The following is a 24,722-nucleotide window of genomic DNA, read 5'->3' on the forward strand; positions in this document are numbered from 1 at the left end:
ACAGAATTTCGCAATTTTTCTCTCCCCCAATTCATTCAACAGAGAGCCGCAATGCCCCACAGCCCCAGAAGCAGCAGCAACAACACCCGAGACACATACCCATGCACGGTGCTGTCACCAAATAGAGCCATGCCCGACAACTCGCCCAAATGCCCCTTCTCAAGCAAAATGTCAGTGTCCGAGGGGGTTGTTGCGTTGGACTCCGACGGGATCTTGGTTTCCCCAGGCGTGGTGCTTGTGTTGCCCGGTGCGGTGTCGACCGTCTGTGGCACCTCCTTGCTGTCCTCAACAGAAAATTCAGCCCTCTCAGTCCAAGAGATGTTGTCGGTGTCCTCCGCGGATCTCGGTTCGGCGTCACTCTTTGAAGGAGTGAGGCTGCTGTCTGAGCTCATTGTTCTCTCGGAATTTCCGTCCCCCGCCTCGAGGCTGAGGCTTTCCTCCGCGCCGGTGGTTCCGGTTCCAGTGGACCGCACGTCGTCATTTTCAGCGGAAGGCTCAGTGCTTTGTTGCACTTGTTGGTCACCGTACACTGGTCCGGCGGCCGTATCCATACTCAACGACGCAGTCACTGGAGACACTGATCCGCCACTCCTGCCATCCGCTTCTCCATCCTCAACTGATGGTTGTGTGCCATAACTTTCAGCGGATCCTTCAACATCAGCGACCTCCGTTAATACCTCTGACTGTGGGTATTGTGGCTGCACATCTGAATCCCGTTGCATCGATTCCTTCGCTTCATGCGGCGTGGTTTGCGGAGACGTTTCGCCTTCGGAAAGCTGGGCATTGTCCTCTAAACGAGAGTTCCCTGCGCTCTCCGTTGCGGTGGCGGTTTCAGAAACAGAGGATCCCGCGACAACCGTGGAAGAGGACGCTACAGGCACCAGATCATGGACGATTCCTTCCTCTTGTTCATCAAGATCATCCTCATTCAATTTCGCATAGCTGGCGGTGATTTCTTCACTCTTTGACTCGGAAGCAACCAAAGCGCCCGTGTTGGCCGCCTGTTCTGTGGGTTGTTTCTCAACACCCAGTGATGGAATATTGACTTTGCTGGCATGGAGTTCATCCAGCTTATAATCCCACAGTTTCTCGTTGTACAGCATGACGTTGGTCACAGTCACGTGGCCGCCCGTTGCACTTTGGTGCTTACTGTCCCCACCGATGTAGAAGTGTGAGATCCTGTGCGAGTTAAACAGATTATTATCATAGCTCTTGTGGTCGATTTGCTTTCCATCTACAAAGACAGTCCATTCATCAAGAGTCATTCGCAGTCCCACCTGATACGTCTTGTTTGGCACCCAATCATCAAAATACTCCGCATCACCACGATTCCCCGGTATGGCCAACCATTTCTTGTCATGGGTGTACGACAGACCAAAGAGGACCGTGCTGCTGGTGTCATTCATCCTCACGCCAATCAACGGAATGCTGCCACTCTGCGGCACCTCGTGGATGGAAATCGTCGCCACAAGAGTGAACTCGTTGTTCGCAAAGTAGTACGGCACAGTCTGCCCCATGTCGCCAACAGGCCACTCCGCCCATGCTCCGGACCCTTTGAACGTCAGTCCATTGGGAACCCTTCTCTCCCCATTATTCACCTTTGCGTCCACGCCGAGGTACTCGTCCCTCTATGTGTTATCAGAGAAGTTACCAGACAAGAAGCCAACAAGCTCGTCAGTGGGAACAGGACCATTGCACATACCCTTTTTGCGCGCGTCAACAGTGCCACTGGAAACGGAACTGCAGGATTGCAAGGCGCTGTCCAAATCCTTCCATGTCTTCACCACTTCCTTTACCCGCTCCAGTTTCTCGGTCAGACGCACAGCAACAAGACTGTATGCTCCGTCTTTCTTGTTCTCGTACAGTGAAATCAACTCCTTATTCTTCTCTTTCATCAACAGCGAGCTCGCGGCTGCGTCATCATCCTCACGGGATACCGGCCCAACATCATACACACGTGCCTTGTCCGTCACCCAAAGATGGAGCCGACCCTTTCCATTGTCCTCCTTCGCATACACCGGCGCGGTGACGAGCATCACCTCCTTTTCCTCAATGATTGCGGTGGTGGATCCACTCTGGACACCGTACCCTGTTCGATTGTGTGAGTTGCCCCACACGCGGGTAATTGGCTGACCCGATGGATACCAATTGACTCCATCCGAAATGGACCTGTAAACGTCATAGTAGCCTCCAGCACAATGAGCCATCATGAAGAGTATTTCGTCGTCTCCTTCTTTCCACTTCACCAGGGTTGGATCCCTGCAGCCGTTACCAGGCGTATCGTATGAAAGCTCCCATTTGTTCTCCGACTTGGGGAGACGCATAGAGAGCAAAACTCTCGTTCCATCCTTGCCTTTGGCCTGCATGGGAAACACAAGCGCGCCCTCACCCATCACAGCACCCGATCCTCCACCGCCAATTAACTCGGTCAAGGAATGAGAATATCCTTTGGGTTCAGGGTTCACCAAATGGGTCTCATTCCATCTGATTTTCTTCTGTCCATTTTCTTCAGTGAGAGTTCCCTTCACGAGTAAAAGGCCTGGCTCATTCGTACCTTCAACCTGCGACTTCTTTGTATGGCTGTGGTTTCCCAGGAGCATGTAGACACTGTCCCCAAGCACAAGCGTCGTTGGCCGCGTTATGCCGTTTCTGGTGTGGATGCCCTCAGACCCTTCCTTTAGAAGATCTGCGCCAAAGATACTTGCATCTGCCGTCGAGATCTCCGTTGAACCAGCGACACCACTTAAATCAAGGTACTTTGACGCAATCCCAGTAAAGCTGACGTCGCTGCACTTGTCTCCATCCTTGCAACGGGCTTCAGCAATAGCAAATACATGACCCTGCACCTCAACAAGACTGGGAACGCGAAGCGAAGCACTTTCGGTATTGATCCCAACGTCCTTACAAGTAGCATCTATCCTTGTCGTCCCTGTAAATGGATTAATGGCAATACTTGACTTACCGCCCCCGGCGGCAGCAGCTCCACAGGTACCGCAACACATCGTTACGACGAGGAGAAGCAGCACCGTAGAAGCAAACACACGCCGGGACATGTTGGGCCTCTGCGGCTCACTCTCTCTTCCTTCCCCCTCCTTCGCTGGATCCGGTCATGCCGCGATGGTTGTGTGTGCGGGGTGTCTTCACTGCAGCAACACGTGAGAGCATATCAATATGTGTGTGTGGGCGGTGTGTGTGCTGTTGATCCTTTCAGTGCCTTCGAATTACACAGTAGCGTTTAAAGCTTGTTTTCTTTCCTTCCTAGCGTGTCTGTGTTCAAGAAGTGGAGAGTACAGCAGCAACAGCGGCAATACACCAGAAATATCAGTAAGGAGCAGAGCAGAGCACCCACGCAGAGAGCGAGGCACGAGACAATCCGGAAGGGACGGCACGGAGGACCATCGCCCACAGAAAAGAGCAGCAACACGGCAAGTCACGGCGGGCTATCGGTGTGTGCGGGCCAGCCCTCACGCGGTGCAACACGCCTCACACCCAACAGGGAATGAAAGACAGACAGGCGGAGAGAGATGAATGCCGTCAAGAGGCACTCACAATCAACATGGCCCGTGAGCATGCGGCCACTCCACGCAGGAACACAGGAGAAAATGGTGAGAGGGGGAAAAGCAAGAAGCAGCACAACACACACGGAATGAACAAAAGACAAGCAGGAAAAGCATCGCCAAGGGCCTCGCCCTGGCCGGCGACTCCACACTAGCCCTCACACACACACACAAACACCATCGCAGTGCCGTCAGTCCGCGGGTGAGAAGATTTGGTCCTCCACACAAAAACGCACACACCGCCAGCGCCTCCAGTTCAATCCCACGGACAACGGGATACAGCCACAGCCCGCTGCCGACACACAACGCACACCGAGCAAGCAATCACCCAAAGAGCCACGCGCGAAGCGATTCCTCATCCATCCATGACGCGGCGCCTCACTCCATGCGGTCACACGGAGTGCATCATTTCCTCAATAGAAATTATCCTTCGTCCATCCCTTAAAGATGCTTCCGTTGGTGATGGGCCTTCGAACACAACAGAAGAAAATGGGCAATGCAGTAGTACTGCGACACCGCCAGCCACAATGATTCCCTCATACCGAGGCAATTCTCCAATTATGCCTCGTATACACACAACTAACATACTATATAGAAATCACCCAATGTTTTTTACCAAAAATATAAATTTCCCTTTCCCCACTTAATTTCTTCTGTCACTGCTATTATCACTCGCGTTGAACATTCTTAACACTTTTGTGCTATGCTGCCGCATGGGGATGGTGCACCCGCACCGTATGCACACACACACACACACGTATCCAAAAACAAATAAGTCACCAAATACTTTTTACCAATAATCGAAACTGCCCCCTTCCCTCCCTAATTTGTTTTCATATTTCGGTGGTTCTTCCACACTGCGGTGAGCGTCTTATCCTCTAAAGTCCTAGGATTATATTGGCACTTGGTACTGGCGCGCCTTCTCCTTCCGGAACCACGCAACTTTTTGGTTTTCCTTCTCGCTCACATTATCGGAATTTACAACATCACATCTCCGCCAGCCAGTCGTTCATCGGCGTGCCGTCTGCGTACTGCACATAAATAATATCCCACGACATGTCTCGGGATGATTCCTCCCAACCACTAAAATACGCCGCCAGACACTCAGCGAACTGCCGCACAGTGCTGGCGGTGGTGTGGTGCCCACCCGCCGTAGTCATCCGCAGCCCAACCAGCGTCCTCGGATTTAACTCCATGAAGAAAAAGGCGTCTAACAACTGAAATTTCTCAACCTCCGGTATGTACGGCACCCGGTGGTTTATACAAGTCTTCTTGTCAATGCGTTCCACCGACGGCAAAAAATAATGGCTGGTGGGGCCCTCCTGCGAGTACACCTCCGGCGCACAGAGGCGTTACTGACGTCGTGATGGTGGCCTCAGCTCCTTCAGTGTATAAATTATTTCAGTCATGAAATTCCCATTCAAAAATGCAAACACGGTGCTCTTCCCAAAAAATTGCGTATATGAGATGATCACCAATCCTCGATTCAAATAAGTTAAACTCAGCCTGCGTCATTAACTGTGCCAACATGCACAATGTTTCACTTGCGAGGTGGGCAGTCATCGGTGCATTGAAAGGCGACTCGCCATTGCGCTCTCCTCGTACTCGGACAATCCTCGCAAGATATTCGAGCGCCTTATTATCCTCTCACAGTTTTGGAAGTTCCAAAAACAAAGTAACTCTACTCTCGATTCCCCAAAAGGGCGTCCTATCCACAAAGCTGTGGCAACCGTCGATCCGTGCGTTATAGTTCCCTTCATCAAAGATGTAGCGAAGAATCGGTCCCACTTTATCCATGCGACCCCTCAACTCTCGCCAGTGTTCCGCTTGCTGCTACACGGGTTGATTGCGCCTCTTCCAAACGCACATTGCCTTCACATCGCTCCCATCAGGGCAATTCATTATGATTCGTACGGCTCTCTTTTCACTCGCCCAGTGTATGTAACTTGTTTTCTCTAGTGTGGCCACCACAATCATGACCCATTCTCCGGGAGGCAAACAAGGAGGCAGAATATCAAACCTGCCTCCCAATTCGTAGATAATATACCCCTTCATCCCGCGCCAAGACAGTTCCTTCACAAGTTTGATCATATGTTCTCATCGATGTGTTTTTCCACCGTCTTGCTGGTCTTGTCAAACACTTACGCCTTAACTCCACCAACAAAGCTCATAACCATTTGGAGTTGCTCCGCATCGTAGCGCAGCAGCTGGTAGAGGAGGTACGAACCGGCAGCCATCGACTTCCCGATCCCGGGCGTCCCAATCAACACACGCTTCTTGGGCGTAAAGCCGGCCTCACCGTTACTGCTGGACCATTTGGTTGGATCGCCCTTGACGATCTGCCACACTCGCTCCACCTCACAGTTCACATGGCAATCACGAGTGGATTCATCCTCCTTCCACGTGTACGGCCATCCCTTGTCCGAGGTGAGCACCAGCAGTCTGGGACGCGCTGCACCGGATTGCTGCACTCCGTCATCCTTTTCGAGAAATTCGCCAACTGCCCTGTGCCTCCATGACTGCGGTGGCTCCCCCTCCCTCACATCCATTCCCGTCCCCTCGCCGTCAGGAACCTCCACGACATGATGCCACCTCGCATCGTGCACAGACTCTTAGCATCCCTCCAGGTATCTCGGTGCACTCGTCGTCGTTGGATTCCTCGCTTCCTCGGCGGCTGCATCCAAAAAACTTTTAGTGACTTCATGAGCACTTGCCTTTACCTCCGCAGCGGCCACCAACCACCTCAGTAACTCGTACAATGCTCGTAAAGCTTGCGTACATCCTCTTCCATGTCCATTTCATCCCTTACAGTCCTCTCCATCATCGCATAACGATCGGATGCCTGCATTTCGCCCAATACTCCCGCATCGCAAATATACTTCTTGGGGCCCTTAAAGAACGCCGTCAGCAAGACACCCCAATTGGCGTCCATAGCGCCCCTGCCGTCCAACTCCATCGCAAGAAAATCGTTCAGCCTCATTTTATCCACGCAAACCCTTCCTTCAAACACCGCATACTTAATCCTGGTGGAAACTTCAATCCCCAGCTCTTGTCGATCTCGGCTTTCCCTTTCTTCCGCTTTCCGCCTCTCTACTCTCAGTACATGAGAGCAGGCTGTGGTTATTTGTGCCCTTGCAGGAGGAGTGACCGTATCCTTCCTTTCAAATTCCCTCCATCGGTTGAGAGTGACAATATATTCTTTTTTAAGCTTATGTGAAGCCCCCAATAGAATGCACAACTCCTCACACTCTTTTCTCAGCTCTTGGTATGGCGGCGATGCCTTTATTGTGATCAACAACACTTCGTCTTGGATGAATTCATTGGGGCTACTCTTAAAAGGTCCTGCATATAGACCCTCCCATCGAATTCCACAACGCCCCTGCCGGCAAAATAACCCCAAAGAAAATCATTCAGCCACATGTTGGTGATGCGTTCCTTTCCCTCCAGCAGTACTTCGGCCAGCCAACAATCAGGAGTCCACCGCGGTCGCCGCCTTTCCCCAACTCCTCTGCAAGTTGAAGCGTCGGAACCATCGCCCGAGCCACGGCGAGGCGCCGATGGCTCCAAAGGACAGTCGCGGCTGTTCCGTCTCACAGTCCCGGCGGCGTTGGGCGGGGCACTCGCACGGCGGGGCTGTCGGTGCGCCATGCAGCCGCACTGCAACGCCTGTCGGTGAAGCAGTCGAGGCCCATCGCCTCCGCAGCAACGCAACGTGCAATCGGCCACAACACCGCCACATTATAGTCTTTTTCTATTTTATTTTATTTTATTCACTTTATCGGTGTGTTTGCCCCATTACCAACACCAGTAATGAGTGTGCACCTTCACAAATAAAAAAAAGAAAACACGATCCCACCGTCCCGCCGCGGGTCAACACTCTCGTCCACCCACCACCATTGCCGCACAGGAGACCGCAGTCACATCGCAGAGTTAACACCACAATGTGCACCACACCATCGTGCACCGAACGATAGGCGGGACGCGGCCATGCATCGCCCCGCTCCATTTTACCACCACTCAAGTGTTGCCTGCCCGCACAAAGTAGCAAACAGAATCAGAGTACACACAAACCCAATCAACACCCTCACTCGCTGAAATACTTTACTTCGCATGGAGTGACAGTTAAGGACACACCAGCAGTAGCAGAAGGCATGGAGTTTCCCTGCCAACCCTGCAAAGAGACGCAACAACTCTGCGGAGTCAAAGTGGCAGCCCCTCGGTGTTGCCCGCAGTCCACATGGCAGGACAAATTCCACGCACGCATGGTTCCGGACTCCTCGCTGTTTGAGTACACATCAACAGAACGTACAAAGGAATGCGTGCGCGCAGGATGACATTGAAATACTTGAAAGCGTCAACCTGCTTTGTCCAACGGCGTTAACAAGCGATCCCACACAATCCAATCAAAGTGACACGCCGGAAAGAATGGCGTCAGTTAATAAACAAGTAATTACGCCAACGCAAAAAGCAGCAGGAATTTGGGTTTTATTCCTGAATTCGGAGACGACAGTGGCATGAGAGTGTGTATGTGTGCAAGGCCTTTCGTGGGACGGTGCTCCCCAATCCCGCCGTGCCCTGGCACAAAAGGGCAACAAATGAAAAGAGGAGCACACTCTCCAGAAAGGAAGTGACGGTTGGGCAGTCAACCCCCGTTTCGTCTCAAATGACATCCACATATGTGCACTCCACCTCAAATACGTACCTCCCTGGACGCCGCATGCATGACGTGTGGTTTCGTCGCTCGCAATGTGTTTTTCCTCCCACAAACAACAAAAAGGATGGCCATGGCGCAGCTCCACTCAGGGGAGGCAATCGGGCAGACACGGGTGGGAAACAAAGATCATACAAAAATATTTAAAAAAAAGAGGGGCAGGGCAATAACTCCTCCAAGCCACGGAATCGTGCAATGTTCATCCCTCTTTTTCTAAATTGAAGACCTCCCCAACAGAACAAATGCAACAGACACAAGTGCCACACAATATTTTTTCTGTCCTGCGTCCCATCTTAGTTCCCATGAGTGCCACGGCGGTGGTCCCTGCGTTACATCTGGGATAACCCCAAAATATCAGGCAGCATGCTGTGGAGAGTGGGCACTTGGCGAACGTGCCCACGTTACTGCCCAACACAAAATGACTTCAAAAAGAAAAAACTATTCGCGGCTCAAACTACCCGTGTGTGGCCGTACTAAAGCAAACACTGAGACACGTGTGGAGCAACGAAAAAGAATGAGAGAAAAAAGAGAAAAGAAAATAATGAAATACCCCACAGAAATGCATCGATATATATATATGCATACGCAAAGTAATACATCAATCCGCATAATTCTTCGTTCTTTCTCTTGTTGTACTTTCTACACAGCATCAGAAGTATAAAAAGTGACAGGCATGCCCTCCCACACAGTCATCGTGGAACAGGAGAGAGAGTCACTGCAGGCACCCGCACAAAAATAGAAACAAACCAACAATCAATGACGCTGTCAGTGCGGAGTCCGATTGGTGGCTGCGCAGCTGCACAGCCGTGGCTCCCACGCCCTCCCTCATGTCAGCCAGCAACGCACACTCACAACTTCCAGGAGGTGACGCCTCACAGAAGGGCTTCATCGATTGTTTTCCCTAACGCTTTGCCGAACGCATCCTATGATCCGCACATCAGCCACCGTCGTCGAGCACGTACTCATTACAGAGTACAGATATGAGGGAGAGAGTACCAGCCCCCATATTCGGTGCTGCAGCGAAGGCCGTAAAACACACGCACACACCCGTTACGCATCCGCCCCGGGCTAGCGTGATACCCCGATAATCCGCTGTCGTCGATAATCGATAAAATAAAATAAGAACACCAAATCAATCGCCCAATCAATCTATGAATAATGGAAAGAGAAGATATCCGCCAGACGCATCCACGTTATGCCGCATCTGCGAGGGGCTTTGCGTCTTCTCGCCGCGTAACAGTACTGTTGAGTGGTGGAGCCTTTCCACCCCAAAAAAAAGCAACTGCGCTAAATTTTTCGTCAAGCGGAGCATCTTCACCTGTCCAGAGGAGCATAATTAATGCTGCAGCTCGCACTGGATGCACGGTCGAGCAGACTCAGGGCGTCTGAGCGGGTGTCACCGGCCATGGGCTGCAGCTGTGCGGGTGGTCGGTACGACGACGCAACGGTGGTGCCTGAGGCATGCGACGATGACGTCATGTCGTGGAGCTTCTGCACGTCCTCGTCACTCATCTCATAATCGCGCAGCAGCGCCTCCAGCCCACCACGCTGCGGCTCGCGCAGCTCCTGCCAGTGGCGGTCCTCCGCGTACCACACAACGACATTGTACACAGTGACCGCAAGCAGCACAGTGGTCAGCAGCAGCACGATCGCCGCGTACGCCCTCGCACCGCTGTCGCTCGGCGCAAGATGGTTAGCCGCGCTCACCAGACAAAGCACAGCAAGCAGCACAAAGCCCGCAGTGTGCATCACCGTCAGGAAGGCCGAGCGCATCATGTTCGTGAAGGCAACCACGCCCGCACCCGCAAGCAGCACAGCCGCCATGCAGAAGTACTGGACGTGGCAGCCTCCCACGGGCGGGTGCACAGCCGCAATCAGGCACACCACACACAGCACCGACAGCTGGAACACGCACCAGTACACGTGGTTGCCCCTCATGTTCGTCAGCATGCCGCCGTACATCCGCTGCTGCGCCGCGGGGTGCCAATACCCGACGGGGTACAGCAGGCGCTCGTGCAGCGGCTTCCTCAAAAACTGCCAGTACCTCGTGAAGCTCGCGCCCGTGTGGCGGGCAATCAAGTAGCACACGCCAGCAGGGAACGCCACGCCGTACAGCACGCCAACAACGCCAATCACGCGGTGCTGCACGCGAGCGTCGGGCATCGCCAGTGCAAACACGGAGCCAAAAAAGATGCCGAGGTGCATCGCGTGCGCCACAACGTACGTCAGGCTCGGGAAGCGCATCGCCGTCCACGCACTCGCCGCGTCCACGCCGCGCCACCGCTGGAAGGCGGCCGTCACACCGTAGTGCACGCACCCAAACACAGCGGCGAGCAGCGCGTTGCCCACCACCATCCACAGCGGGTCAAGGGCAGCGAACACCGACAGGAAGCACGGCAGCGCAACGGTGCTCGCACGCTCCTGCGCCGAGGCACATGGCATCCTCGCAAACACGCCGAGTGCCTGCATCTCCAGGATGGAGCCCAGCCCGCCAGTCACCACCACAGCAACAGCCGTCGCACCCGCAACAACGCCGGTGATCGCAGAGAGGGCGCTGGCAGCGGCGGGCAGCGTGTCGGGCCTGATCGTGAAGGACCCAAGCAGCACTCCCTTGCAGCCCCCGAACACCGCCGCAGCGTCGCAGCGAATGACTATCGTCTCGTCGGCAACAATGAAGTAACCGCGGTGCACGGGCACAGCCAGCTCCAGGACGGTGGACGGATTCGTCGCGTTGCGCACCCACGTCGCGTTGCGCAGCATCGCTCCCCACGGACCGCCAAACCCGCGCGGCTGCAAGGTCGCCACCGGCACAAAGCTCAGGTGCGTGCCGAGCCCCGGATCGCTTGCCCAACGAAACGGCGGCGGCAGCGCCACCATCAGCAGCGTCGGGAAGGCGCTCCCACCGCCGCGGATGTCGTTCTGCGTCAGGCTCCCACCAGCCGCCGTCGTCGTCACGGCAAGCGTCGGGCACGCCACCTCGCTCCACCACGGCGTGCTGCTCACCGACGCCGTCGGGGTCCGTGTGAGCGGCAGTGCCACCGCCTCCGTCACCTGCAGGGTCTCCGTCGGCCCGTGCCGCGTCGAACTGTAGTGCGCCGTGCTCAGGCGCGGCGTCCACGTCGGCGTCAGGCTGCGCGTCTCCGTCAGCGTCGTCGTGTGGCCCAGCAGCGGCACGCCGGGCGTGCGGTTGCACCCGTCCACGTGCGGCAGGTACACCGGCAGGCAGTCGCGCCCGTACCCGCCCTCAGCACAGCGGCAGCCGCACGACCCCGACATCGCCCTCGTCGCAGCAACAAAGCAGCGCACGTCGGCGTCGCACACACCACACGCCACGAGGCGGAATTCCCAATGATGCCGGCGGACCTGTAGTCCATCGGCTGCAGCGCCTGCCCGTTGAGCGTCAGGCACCCCACGACGAACCTTCGGCCGGCGCCCCCAAGCGTAACGCTACCGTCCATCACGACGGGCCCACTGCCGGCGTTCCCGTAGAGCGTCAGCGTGCTCTGCGCGAGCTCCGCACTGCGCGGGTACGACGGCACCGACAGAAGCCTGCCGCTGATGCTGTTGCCGCGCACCGACAGCCACGACCCGGACACAAACGACGCCGATCCCCCGCAGCACCAGCAGCGCGCCATCGGTCAGCGCACCGGCGTTGTCGTTCACCACGACGGCGGACGCGTTGGACTCCACCCCGCTGTCAAACACCAACCCATGCGCGGCGTACACCTGGCTCCCCGACACGCGCAGCACAGCGTCCCTAGACGCAGCCACGCGCGCACTCGCGTACAACGCATATTCGCCACCGAACACAGCCGCGTCCAGCGCGACACCGCCACCGACAAGCTCCAGCACCGCGCCGTCCACCACCACCGTCCGCCCACCAGTCATCACGGTCACGAGGGCCACGCCGGACACAACCAGCACGGACCGCACGAGCCGCAGGCCCGACAGCACCAGCACCGGTGCGTACGGCGAGGACTGCGAGCCGGGAAGATACACAAGCGGCGTCGACCTCGCGGCAACCAGCAGGGAGTCGGTCACCGTCAGCACGGACCCCACGGGAAAAGTCCCGGTCAGCACAAGCGCACCATTCAGCGCCTCCACACCGCACACCGACAGCTCCACCGGACCGCTCTCGTCGCTCCCCGCCGCTCCCCGCCGCTCCCGCTCCGCGCAACCCTCCACCGCCCATCACGTACAGCACGGCACCGTTCAGCAGCGACACGTTCTCCACAACGATCCGCACGCCGTCCCGCGCCATCCACGGCACGTAGAGCACCGGACTCACGCCGTCCAGCACAACGTGGCGCAGCGTCACCTCGCTCGCACCGGCAGGCACAACGAACACCGACTGCACCGTCACGCCCTCGCGGACGAATATACTCGGCGCAGTGCCCACGGCAGGCGGCAGCGCAGGAGCTTCCACAGGCACGCACGCCTCGCCGTGCCCGCCACTGCCACACGCGCACACGCACACACCGTTCTTCATGCTCGCAGACGCCGTCCCGGGCACGTAGCAGTGCGTGTCCCTGTCGCAGTCGTCGCACCCAGCAACGTCGATGCTCCCAGCGTCGCCAAAACCAGCCGCTGCGTACTCCTCCGCCGTCGACAGGACTCGCCCACCGGCGTAGTTGCACGCCACCCTCAAATGCGCCCCAGCCCCAGCGCCGTCTGCACCGACAGTCCGTCCACGTACAGCGCACCGGGCGACGACAGCGCCACGCCGCCAACCACCAACACGCCAACAGCGGCGCAAAACACCGCCGCCACATGCGTGCGCGCAATGGTCAGCACGCTCCCAGTCAGATTCACCTTGTGCACCACAAGGCACGCGGAGGCATCGCCAAGGTCGTGGGCGCCGCGGTACGCAACACGTGCCTCTGTGATCAGCACCGAGTCCACCACAGTGACACGTGAGCCCGGCGGGTATCGGTTCGCCACCAGCACGCCGCCGCCGGAGCGCGACTCAAGCCCGCTGATCAACACTTCGGCGCGCTCGCCAGCAGGCGGGTCGGACCGCCACCCAACAACGTACAGGCTCGCTCCGACCAAAAACGTGCAGTTCGCCAGCGTCACGTTGCGCACGCTCCCTGACATCGACTCCATTTCCACCACGACGTCCGCCGCAAAGGTCACACCAACGTAGCACGCCACCGACGTCCCGAAACCAGCGCTCACCTCCACACCCACACGCACGTCCCGCACGCACAATTCGGCGCCTTCGGTGCTCGGTGGCTCGGGAGCAGCAACAGGCAGGCACGCATCGCCATGGCCGCCCTCCGCGCAAGTGCAGGCGCAGCCATCACTCGAGGTCGTCGTCATGTACGCGGGGAAGCACGACGCCGCAAGGGTACATGGATCTCTGCAGGTCAGGATGGTGGCATTGTACACGGACGGGATGCTGTATTTCACTCTCTCACCGCCGTTCACAGTGTTGCACGCGGCCACAATCGCTCCCTTTGTGAGATCGCGGGACGCCGTGGGTACCCGCAGAACTGTCGGCGTGTCCGTGCAGGACATGAATCGGTTGCCAGACACTGACACCGTGGAGTCGCGGAGACTCACCGTAGGGTTAAAAACAGCAAACGCTTCCGATGGGGATTCACGGCAAGAGTTGCCGCTCAACTGCAGCCAGGAGTTGTAGTAGATGTGGGAAGAAAAAGTTGAATAAAACACAACCAAGCTTCCCTGCATGTCGTTGCCCTGAAACACAACCGCCGACAGAGACTCCACACGTGAGGTCCAGAAGAATAAAATGAAGTGCTTCAGCGGCCTCGACACAAGATTGCCTCGGATCACCACGGCAGAGTTGTTCAGTACATTCAGCGAAAAGAACTCACTAGACCCCTCAAGATATATCAGCGTACTGTCACCGCCGGCCATATGAAATGTGTTGCCCACCACCGCAAACACGGAGTGCCACGACACCCTCAGCGCAGATCCCACAACTCGAATGGCGCCTGACGATGCCGTCACGGTCTGAAACACATTGCCACTGAGCACCACCGCGGAGTCATTGCTGATCACCAGTTCATTCATCACAACGCACGACGGCTTCCTAAGGCCCAAACCCTGCCGAGGGATAAGCCTCGTGACCGCAAAGCGGTTCCCGCTGATCGTGATGTTCGTGTGCGGTGGAAACCCACCCTCCGGGCTGAGCAGCGCGTCACCAAACGTGTTGCCGGTGATGACGATTTTCAGCGACCCCACAGCGGCGTACGCGTTTCCCAACAGCACCAGCACGGCGCCGTCCCTCCACGTGCATCCATCGAACGTGACATTCGCCACGTCGCCCGTCATCGCCCCTATCAGCACGGTCAGGCTCGTGCCGCCCCCGCTGAACGTCACGTTGCGGTAGCACAGCCACGACAGCCCGCCACCCACTGTCTGCGCAACCTCGGGGTACACCATGTCGCTGATGCACTCACCAACCGGCGGCGGTGACGGTAGCAGTGGCGACGGCGGTGGTGGTGGCGGCGGTGGCGGCGGCGGCGGTGACAGTAGGCCAGCAGGCACAGGCGCCGGGACGCACACATCGCCGTGCCCTCCAGCAGCGCACCGGCACTTGCAGTCGCTGACAGCCGTCGTCAGCGGAGCAAAGCAGTCGCCGTACTTCGTGCACTCCCCGCACGCGGCAACCGTCGTCACGTCGGTGATGCCGTGAAGCTCCAGTTCAGCCGCCGTCGTCACCTTCCGTCCCGCGACCGTCAGACACCCAGCAACAAACCGGTAGCCGGCGTCAACCAGAGGTAGCAAGGAGACCGACAACCCCGTCGAGCCCATCTTCCAGCCCGTCAGCGTCACCACACTGCTGCCGTCGATGTTCACAGTAGTTATTATGGAGTAATTAAACATCGCACCCACTTCCACGTCGTTGTCACGCCAATCCAGCCAGCTTGAATGGCGGACGGTAAAAAAGCTTAGTGAATATATGGCGTTGGACACGGAGCCGCTGTTCCCCACCACGCGCAACACGCTATGTTCCGACACGCTGAATGTCTTGGCACTGATACAGCAGGCTTGTCCCGGAGGACATTGTATTGTTGAGCGAAGCAAAAACAGAGTGATCACTCACACTGAGCCTGTACATGTACAACAGATGCATGTACCCATCAAAGCTGCAGTACCGCACGTACAGTGAGCTAGCACTCACCAGCTTTAGCGTCCCGGTAGAGTAAAAACCAAACGCATCGTACTTCGTTGCACGCGCCCTGACTTTGCTGACCAACAGCGAAGACGCGCCTAAAACAACGGTCTGCAGTAACACGACGCTCAGCATGTTGCTCATAATGTGCGGCAGCTGGACCTCGGTGGACTGCACCGCATCAACCTCCGTGACGGCAATGTCGCAGTGCTGCGGGAGGGCACGCCTAAATAAAACAACGGAGGACCGCATCACCGTCTGGCTCACGCGGATCAGGACGCCGGATGACTCGGCCGCCTCAGCGCCACCAACAAACTGCAGCGCGGGTCCGTCACGGAATGTGCATCCAGTGAGCGTGATGTTGATGGGGAGATGCAGCGGCATACTGTTGAAGAAAAAGGTCAGCGCAGCACCCACGCCGCTGAATGTCACACCCACGTAGCAGTGGTGCGTCTTCCACATGTTCAGCGCGAGGCTCGTCAGCGTCTGGTTCACCACGCAGCTCGTGTCGCCGTCGACGGCTCTCTCCGCTACGGGCGGCACAACCGTGTCGGGCACCTCGAAGGGAAGACACGACGCGCCATGCCATCCGTCCCTGCAGCTGCACGAGCACGAGCCGCGGTCCACCGACTCCGTACCGGGCATGTAGCACGTCGCGTCTTCATTGCATGTGCCACACCTGAACACCACCAAGTCCTCCGGAAACACACCGTTGTACGACACCTCCTCACCGTCCCGCAGGTTGCACCCAACGACAAACCACGCGGGTAACGTCACGACAATGCTCGATGGGAGAAATTTGGCGAAGAAAACCCTTAAGTCCACCTGACGGTTGTGTGCAAGCATCACGGTGGTGCCGCTGCCCGACAGCTGAATTTTGTGCTGAAAATGAGGAATATTTAGTAACGAGGCTGCACTCACGCTGTTACCCTCCACACGCCACTGCGCACCACCCTCGAGTGTCACCGAGCCATACAAATACGACAGCGCAGAAGTCGAAACCTTCGTGCTGCCAATAAAGGTGCAGTTCGCCACTCGCAGCAGCCCCGCGGTGCTCACGGTGGTATCCCCGTGAAAATAAAAGCCATTGACCGCGCTCATCGTGTTGTTCTCAACGTCAAGGTAGCCGCCGTTCCTCACATCAATAGCATGAGCATAAACAGATGATTCTACGCCGTCATCGTCCCTCGTTGCCCTCAGCGTATTTCCCTTCACAATGACCCCGCCACCATCAACAGCAGCATTGGAAATATACAACGCGCAAATACTCCCCTCCAAGTTGTTGTCAAGCAGCAGCAGCGTCGAGTTCACACCAAGAAAAAACTTCACAAATAAAATGGCGTAAGACGACGTCGTCACAAGCGTACTACCCACCTCCAGTATCTGGGGGCTCGCGCCAAAATCTCCCTCAAACACCAAAGCACCAGAATCCAACATCGAGGATGTCACGTTCACGTGCACGCTCGCACCACTTCCCTTGATCAACAGGCCCATGTGGACGCACTGCAGCAGCGTGATGTTGAGTGTCTGTTGTGGTTCGTCGAAATACGACAGATCCAGCACGATCGCGGCAGTGAAGGTCACGTTGACGAAGCACAGACCACGCACACCGGGATCAGGATCGTCCACGAAGCTGATGCTGCCACCGTGCACGCACCGCAGTCCAACACCGTCACGGGCGTCCCAATATTAAGCTCTTCTTTGTAATTCGTCACAGGAGAGCTCCTTGCCTCGTTGCACACGCCGTAGATGATCGGGCGCAAGTCGGACGGTGGTGACCAATCGTTTGTCATACATGCAATGGTTGACGAGTACGAGCCGTACGTGAAGTTGTTGTCAAGTATCGACCACACACTCCGATCGCAAAACGCCACGCCGTTCTCCTTAGCCAAGTACACAACGTAGGCGGTGCGGAACCCGTTGTCGCGGTGCACCAGCCAGCTGCCGCCAGTCACGGTCAGCGTGTTTGCAATGAGCATGGCAAGACCAAGACGGAAATTGCTGGACACAACCTGAAGCACGCTGCCGCCAGCCACCGCAACACCCTCAAACACACACGCGCCCCTGTAGTACTCGGTGCTCGGTGCACTCCACGAGCTGTTCTGTATGGAGAAAATGGAGCCGCCGCTGACACGCAGGTCCGACGCAAGAGCGTACATCACGTACGTCTCCGAGATGACAACGCAGTTGTCCTTGTAGAGGACGCTGGACAGGTTCACGTCAAGGCCGCGCTCCACAAGGATCGCAACGCACGAACTCCCGCCACACACCAGCGCCGACCGCGTCATGACAAACCGCGTCGACAGAAGCCGGACGCCGTCCAGAACAAGCGCGGGGTCGTATCGAAACCCCGCGTGTCCACGGGTCGTCGGCACGTACTGCGACCTGTCAACCGTCGCGCGCAGCGTCGAGTTCGCCAGAAGCACACTCGAGTGCAGCGGCATCGCGCCGTGTAGCACAATCGTGCCCTCCAGCGACGTCACGTTCGTTATGTTGACGAGGGCGTGGGACATCGGGCGCGCCGTGCTCTCGCTGAGGCCACCAATCCGCAGCTGCGCGCCGCCCGCAAGCACGCAGTGTCGCAGCGTCACGTTCAGCGCGTCAGCGAACACGTCCATCGAGCGCAGGTCCACCGCCACAGTGATCGGTCCACTGAACAACACCGAGTCGAAGCACGCCGTCGCACGCCAGCCGCCGACCGTCACCGACTCCGTCAGCGTCACGCCACTCACGCAGCCCTCCGCGCCGCCACCACCGCCGCCGGCCCTCGCAGGCGGCACGTTGAACGGCAGGCACGCATCGCCCACACCGCCGGCACGGCAGCTGCACACGCAGTCGGAGAATGACGCCGTCAGCGCATCGAAGCACGCCAGCGCTGCCTCACAGCCGTCGCACGGCACCACGCTCACGGAGGGCAGGCCGGCCATGCGGTAGTCGCCGCTGCTCTGCAGCACCCGGCCGCCGGCACGGTTGCACTGCACCGACACGACGCCGCTCGCGATCGTCGGCCCGGAGACAAGCGTCGCGGCAGTGCCAGCGCAGCGCGCAATCGACACGGTACCGCCGCTCAGCGTCACCTCCGACAGCGACGCCACCGACGACGCCTCGCCCACCGCCCACACGTCGTGCAGGTCCAGCCACCCGCCGACATCGACCGTCCCACCGTCGCAGCGCACCAGCGGCGACGCAACAGACCCCTCGACGCCCACAAAGCGCAGCACCGAGTCAAACACCGCGAGGCACTCGCCAAGCACAAGGCCGCCGCCGCCGCTCACGACCGACACGTTTGTCACGGAGAAAACCGGGTGACTCCGCAGACTGTGACGCAACGAGGACGCCACACGCATCGCGAACGCGGTCGGACCGCCCGACGCCTCCAGCAACACGCCGTCAAGTACCACCGCGCTCGACAGCAGATCCACACCGCCGCCAACGTGCACCGCCGACCCGCCCGCGTAAAACGACCTCAGCACAGTGTTGCTCACACGCAGCTGCGTCAGCAACAGCGACGTCGCGTGCAGCACAAGCGGCGACGCCACCGCGTCCGTCAGCCCGCTCAGCTGCGAGTAGCGCATCGGCCCCGGCGTCACAATCGTCGAGTCACGGACCGTCACGTTCGTGTGTGCCGGCAGGTTGTCCACAAACACAAGCGAGCAGTAGCCGCCGGACAGCCCGCTCACGCTCACCTCCAGGCTCCGGTCACTCGCCGGCTCGCCGCTGTAGCCCCGCACGTAGATCTGTGCACCGCCGTCGCACACGCAGTTCCTCAATTCGATGCGCAGCGCGCCGGGAAGCATCGCCGGCACGTCGAACACTACAGCCACGCCGTTCGTGATGGACACGCCGTCCATCAGCACCGTGTCCACGGCGCGGCCAACCGTGATGGCTCTGTCCACCGTACCGCCCCGCAGTCGCAACACCACCGCATGCACCGCGGGCATCCACGCCGCCACCGCAACCAGCGCCAACGCCACAAGCAGCGCCGCACGCACAGCCGCAATGGCCATGCGCAACACACAGTGCCAGCCGCGCGGACACGCACCCACCGCAGACCACATTCACCGACCCAAACAGTTACCAACAGAACTCTCGTGGTGTGTCGCACTCGCCCCGTCGACCATTCCTCCTGTCTATCAAATCCCTTCCTACAGATGGCAAATCCAGAAACACAATTCCGCCAGATCGTTATACCACTACTAATCCTAATACTGCAATTAATCCCTAACACCTTGAAACGGTAGTTGTGCTGGTAAAGCAAAAGTAACTCTAACTGCACGATCAGAAAAGGAACAAAAGGAAGCAACCACATTAACCAAATACAGTGGCACGCAGAGGCATCCGGCCACAAAAAGTCCCAAACACAGTAAAAACGCCAACAGGAAACCGCGCAGACGCAATCAATTCAGTAGCACCATCACCCTCCCACCGCCCGCGCAGCCCCACACAGCCACCGTCCCAAGTAACAGGGTCCCGGCAAAAACAAACATGACCACTGGTGTCGCTGGTGTGACCAATGAGTCGGCACTGCACAAGAAACAGCGAACTCATACGCGCACGGCATACACAATGACAAAAGGAAGAATGAAGGAGCACGGCGGCAGTACTCAGACACGGGGAAAAAGGATCCACATCAATTGCACAGCCCGATTGACTCGCAGCCGTACGGATGGTGATCGCGCCGCCGCCGCACTTTGCGTTTGTGTGTGTCTGCCGTGGAATGAGAGGATGATGAGACGAAAAAGAGATGCGGTGCGGTCCTCATCCATCTCGGTTAACTGTGACACCAGTCACGCCATCCCGTCAGATTACCTGCAGCCAAGACCGTCACCGTCAGCAGCGGTCGGTGCCTTCTCTCTCCACCGGGCGCCGTCACGCGCCTCCTCACTCACCAAGACAACGGGGAGCAGCAGCCACACGCAACTGCCAGCACCGAGTACAAAAGAAGCATCCACCTGCACTGCAATGTGTGTGTCCTGCGCGTGTGGCTGTGTGTGCCTGCGGAAACACAAAGCATAAAAGTGGGAAAAAAAGAAAAAACAAAAAAGAGAAGAAGCGTAAAGCATCTGAAGAGACGCACAAACACAAATGCACAGCAGAGGCGCATGTCCAAAGAAAGAAGAATGGAAGGGCTGCTCAAACTCAGGATTGCACTGCAGCCCGATCAGCGGCAAACCACAGAAGATTTATTCAAAATAAAAGAAAACTTTTCCTAGCCACCCCCTTCTTATATAAACCCCGTCATAAAAAAAAAAAAAAGAAAAAAAAACGTCCTCTATTACTGTTCCACACAAATTTAAAAATAAGAAAAAAAAAAGCAATAATAATAATAATAATAAATTCGCCTAGCTGCCGTGTGGCCACACCAAACTGTCTGTATATATTTTGCCCGGAAAAGAAAATTAAATATTTACATGCCTTTCAACCGTCCGACCTCCATGTGTCCGCACATCGTTTATATTTCATGGGGTTATCTGCGGGTTGCTGCTCCCCTCAGCCCTCTCATCGGCGTGTGAGTGCGGCCCGCAGAGCACAGTCACTCGTATGTTTGTGTGGGAAGGATGAGAGAAGCACGCAGACATGACGGGAGTCGCGTCTCTCCATCGGGAGAGTGAGCGCAGCAAAAAAAAGAAAAATCATCAGGGGGAGAAAAATGCTGACGGCACTGCCAGCGCGTAAAATGCACACAAAAAGCAAAAAAGAAAAACACGGCGGCAGGGTGTGGCTGTGTGTGTGGCGCTGCGGGTGTCTGCCCGCCCTGGCCGCAAAAAAAAAAAAAAACAAGAGGGAAAGAAATGTGTGCTCCGCCCCACAGGCCCTCGTCGCACGCCCACACGTCACGGCTCCCTCAGCGCGCCGTTCGTCGCGGCCCCTCCTCATGCGTGCAGCAGGCGAGGCGCACAGGGCCGTCGTCATGAGCGTGTCGGTGGGTGTGCAAGTGGAGCAGTTGGGCGGGAAACACACGGCACCCCTCACAGGAAGAGTGCAGCAAGAAACAATTAACAATGTGGAAAAGAAAAAAAAAACGTCCATAGTGATTGTCCTAAAGCAACAAGCAAAAGAAGGGAAGTGATTTGCAAAAAAGAAAAAAAAAACAAGGAAAGCAAAAAGAAAAAAAAAATGGAATCAACAAAATCCATTGGGTAAAGCTGGGATGCCGCTCAGTTGTTGCTCCACGAAAAGCCGCAATTACATTCATCCCTCACACCTCAGCAGAGAGCCGCAATGCCCCACAGCCCCAGAAGCAGCAGCAACAACACCCGGGACACATACCCATGCACGGTGCTGTCACCAATTAGATACATGGCCGCCAACTCGCCCAAATGCCCGTTCTCAAGCAAAATGTCAGTGTCCGAGGGGGTTGTAGTGTTAGACTCCGACGGGATCTTGGTTTCCCCAGGCGTGGTTTTTGTATTACCCGGTGCGGTGTCGACCGTCTGTGGCACCTCCTTGCCGTCCTCAACAGAAAATTCAGCCCTCTCAGTCCAAGAGATGTTGTCGGTGTCCTCCGCGGAGGTCGGTTCGGCGTCACTCTTTGAAGGAGTGAGGCTGCTGTCTAAGCCCATTGTTCTCTCGGAATTTCTGCCCCCCGCCTCGAGGCTGAGGCTTTCCTCCGCGCCAGTGGTTCCGGTTCCAATGGACCGCACGTCGTCATTTTCAGTGGAAGGCTCAGTGCTTTGTTGCACTTGGTGCTCACCGTACACTGGTGCAGTGGCAGTGTCCATACTCAATGACGCAGTCACTGGAGACACTGATCCGCCACTCCTGCCATCCGCTTCTCCATCCTCCTCTGGCTGTTGTGTATCATAACTTTCAGAGGATCCTTCAACATCAGCGACCTCCGTTAATACCTCTGAGTGTGGGTCTTGTGGCTGCACATCTGAATCCCGTTGCATCGATTTATAGTCTTCATGCGGCGTGGTTTGCTGAGACGTTTTGTCTTCGGAAAGCTGGGCATTGTCCTCTTGACGAGAGTTCCCTGCGCTCTCCGCTGCGATGGCGGGTTCGGAAACAGAGGATCCCCCGGCAACCGTGGAAGAGGACGCTACTGGCACCAGATCATGGACGATTTCTTCCTCTTGTTTTTCAGTATCATTCTCATTCAATTCCTCATGGCTGGCGGTGATTTCTTCACTCTTTGACTCGGAAGCAACCAAAGCGCCCGTGTTGGCCGCCTGTTCTGTGGGTTGTTTCTCAGCACCCAGTGATGGAATATTGACTTTGCTGGCATGGAGTTCATCCAGCTTATCATCTCCAAACAGTTTCTCGTTGTACAGCATGACGTTGGTCACAGTCACGTGGCCGCCCGTTGCACTTTGGTGCTTACTGTCCCCACCGATGTAGAAGTGTGAGATCCTGTGCGAGTTAAACAGATTCTTATCATATCTCTTGTGGTCGATTTGCTTTCCATCTACAAAGACAGTCCATTCATCATCATCATCCATTCGCAGTACCACCTGATACGTCCTGTTTGGCTCCCAATCATCAAAATACTCCGCATCACCACGATTCCCCGGTATGGCCAACCATTTCTTGTCATGGGTGTACGACAGACCAAAAAGCACCGTGCTGTCGGTGTCATTCATCCTCACACCCATCAAAGGGATGCTGTCTTCCTTCGGCACCTCGTGGATGGACACCGTCGCCACAAGAGTGAACTCGTTGTTCGCAAAGTAGTACGGCACAGTCTGCCCCATGTCGCCAACAGGCCACTCCGCCCATGCTCCGGGTCCTTTGAACGTCAGTCCATTGGGACCCTCTATCCTTTTTCCTGCTGACCCATGGACAATGGCGTCCACGCCGAGGTACTCGTCCCTCCATGTGTTATCAGAGAAGTTACCAGACAAGAAGCCAACAAGCTCGTCAGTGGGAACAGGACCATTGCACATACCCTTTTTGTGCGCGTCAACAGTGCCACTGGAAACGGAACTGCAGGATTGCAAGGCGCCGTCCAAATCCTTCCATGTCTTCACCACTTCCTTTACCCGCTCCAGTTTCTCGGTCAGACGCACAGCAACAAGATTGTATGATCCGTCTTTCTTGTTCTCGTACAGTGAAATCAACTCCTTATTCTTCTCTTTCATCAACAGCGAGCTCGCGGCAGCGTCATCTTCTCCACGGGATACCGGCCCAACATCATACACACGTGCCTTGTCCGTCACCCAAAGATGGAGCCGACCCTTTCCATTGTCCTCCTTCGCATACACCGGCGCGGTGATGAGCATCACCTCCTTTTCCTCAATGATTGCGGTGGTGAATCCACTCTGGACACCGTACCCTGTTCGATTGTGTGAGTTGCCCCACACGCGGGTAATTGGTTTTAAGTGATCATACCAGTTGACTCCATCCGAAATGGACCTGTAAACGTCATAGTAGCCTCCAGCACAATGAGCCATCATGAAGAGTATTTCGTCGTCTCCTTCTTTCCACTTCACCAGGGTTGGATCCCTGCAGCCGTTACCAGGCGTATCGTATGAAAGCTGCCATTTGTTCCCTGACTTGGGGAGACGCATAGAAAGCAAAACTCTCGTTCCATCCTTGCCTTTGGCCTGCATAGGAAACACAAGCGCGCCGTCACCCATCACAGCACCCGATCCTCCACCGCCAATTAACTCGGTCAAGGAATGAGAATATCCTTTGGGTTCAGGGTTCACCAAATGGGTCTCATTCCATCTGATTTTCTTCTTTCCATTTTCTTCAGTGAGAGTTCCCTTCACGAGTAAAAGGCCTGGCTCATTCGTACCTTCAACCTGCGACTTCTTTGTATGGCTGTGGTTTCCCAGGAGCATGTAGACACTGTCCCCAAGCACAAGCGTCGTTGGCCGCGTTATGCCGTTTGTGGTGTGGATGCCCTCAGACCCTTCCTTTAGAAGATCTGCGCCAAAGATACTTGCATCTGCCGTCGAGATCTCCGTTGAACCAGCGACACCAATTAAATCAAGGTACTTTGACGCAATCCCAGTAAAGCTGACGTCGCTGCACTTGTCTTCATCCTTGCAACGGGCTTCAGCAATAGCAAATACATGACCCTGCACCTCAACAAGACTGGGAACACGGAGCGAAGCACTTTCGGTATTGATCCCAACGTCCTTACAAGTAGCATCTATCCTTGTCGTCCCTGTAAATGGATTAATGGCAATACTTGACTTACCGCCCCCGGCGGCAGCAGCTCCACAGGTACCGCAACACATCATCACGACGAGGAGAAGCAGCACCGTAGAAGCAAACACACGCCGGGACATGTTGGGCCTCTGCGGCTCACTCTCTCTTCCTTCCCTCCTCCTTCCGCTGGATCCGGTCATGCCGCGATGGT

General features: G+C 56.5%; 2 protein-coding genes and 3 pseudogenes across 2 annotated transcripts, besides 8 other annotated features; all 5 read right to left on the reverse strand.

The window, feature by feature from the left end:
- Positions 1 to 12,195: a sequence feature (areas not merged during assembly with more than two copies in the genome that could not be assigned to a particular haplotype).
- On the reverse strand, positions 36 to 3,053 carry Tc00.1047053508903.10 (annotated as a pseudogene).
- Tc00.1047053508903.30 lies at positions 4,391 to 6,733 on the reverse strand (annotated as a pseudogene).
- On the reverse strand, positions 9,583 to 19,470 carry Tc00.1047053508903.90 (annotated as a pseudogene).
- Positions 12,196 to 13,395: a sequence feature (haploid, Esmeraldo-like haplotype).
- Positions 13,396 to 24,722: a sequence feature (areas not merged during assembly with more than two copies in the genome that could not be assigned to a particular haplotype).
- Positions 14,701 to 14,763: a microsatellite.
- Positions 18,088 to 18,175: a microsatellite.
- Positions 20,655 to 20,678: a microsatellite.
- Positions 20,729 to 20,748: a microsatellite.
- Tc00.1047053508903.100 (ATPase, putative) lies at positions 20,912 to 21,442 on the reverse strand (the record flags this gene model as incomplete). The annotated part of the gene is made up of 1 exon (XM_806215.1): positions 20,912 to 21,442. The coding sequence occupies one exon, from the start codon at positions 21,440 to 21,442 to the stop codon at positions 20,912 to 20,914; it is 531 nt and encodes a 176-aa protein (XP_811308.1).
- Positions 21,488 to 21,530: a sequence feature (A-rich).
- Tc00.1047053508903.110 (trans-sialidase, putative) lies at positions 21,619 to 24,722 on the reverse strand (the record flags this gene model as incomplete). The annotated part of the gene is made up of 1 exon (XM_806216.1): positions 21,619 to 24,722. A coding segment is annotated over one exon (3,104 nt), but the record flags the coding sequence as incomplete, so codon positions are not given.

Source organism: Trypanosoma cruzi, genomic scaffold (assembly GCF_000209065.1).
Source record: "Trypanosoma cruzi strain CL Brener 1047053517089 genomic scaffold, whole genome shotgun sequence".
NCBI lineage: Eukaryota > Euglenozoa > Kinetoplastea > Trypanosomatida > Trypanosomatidae > Trypanosoma > Trypanosoma cruzi.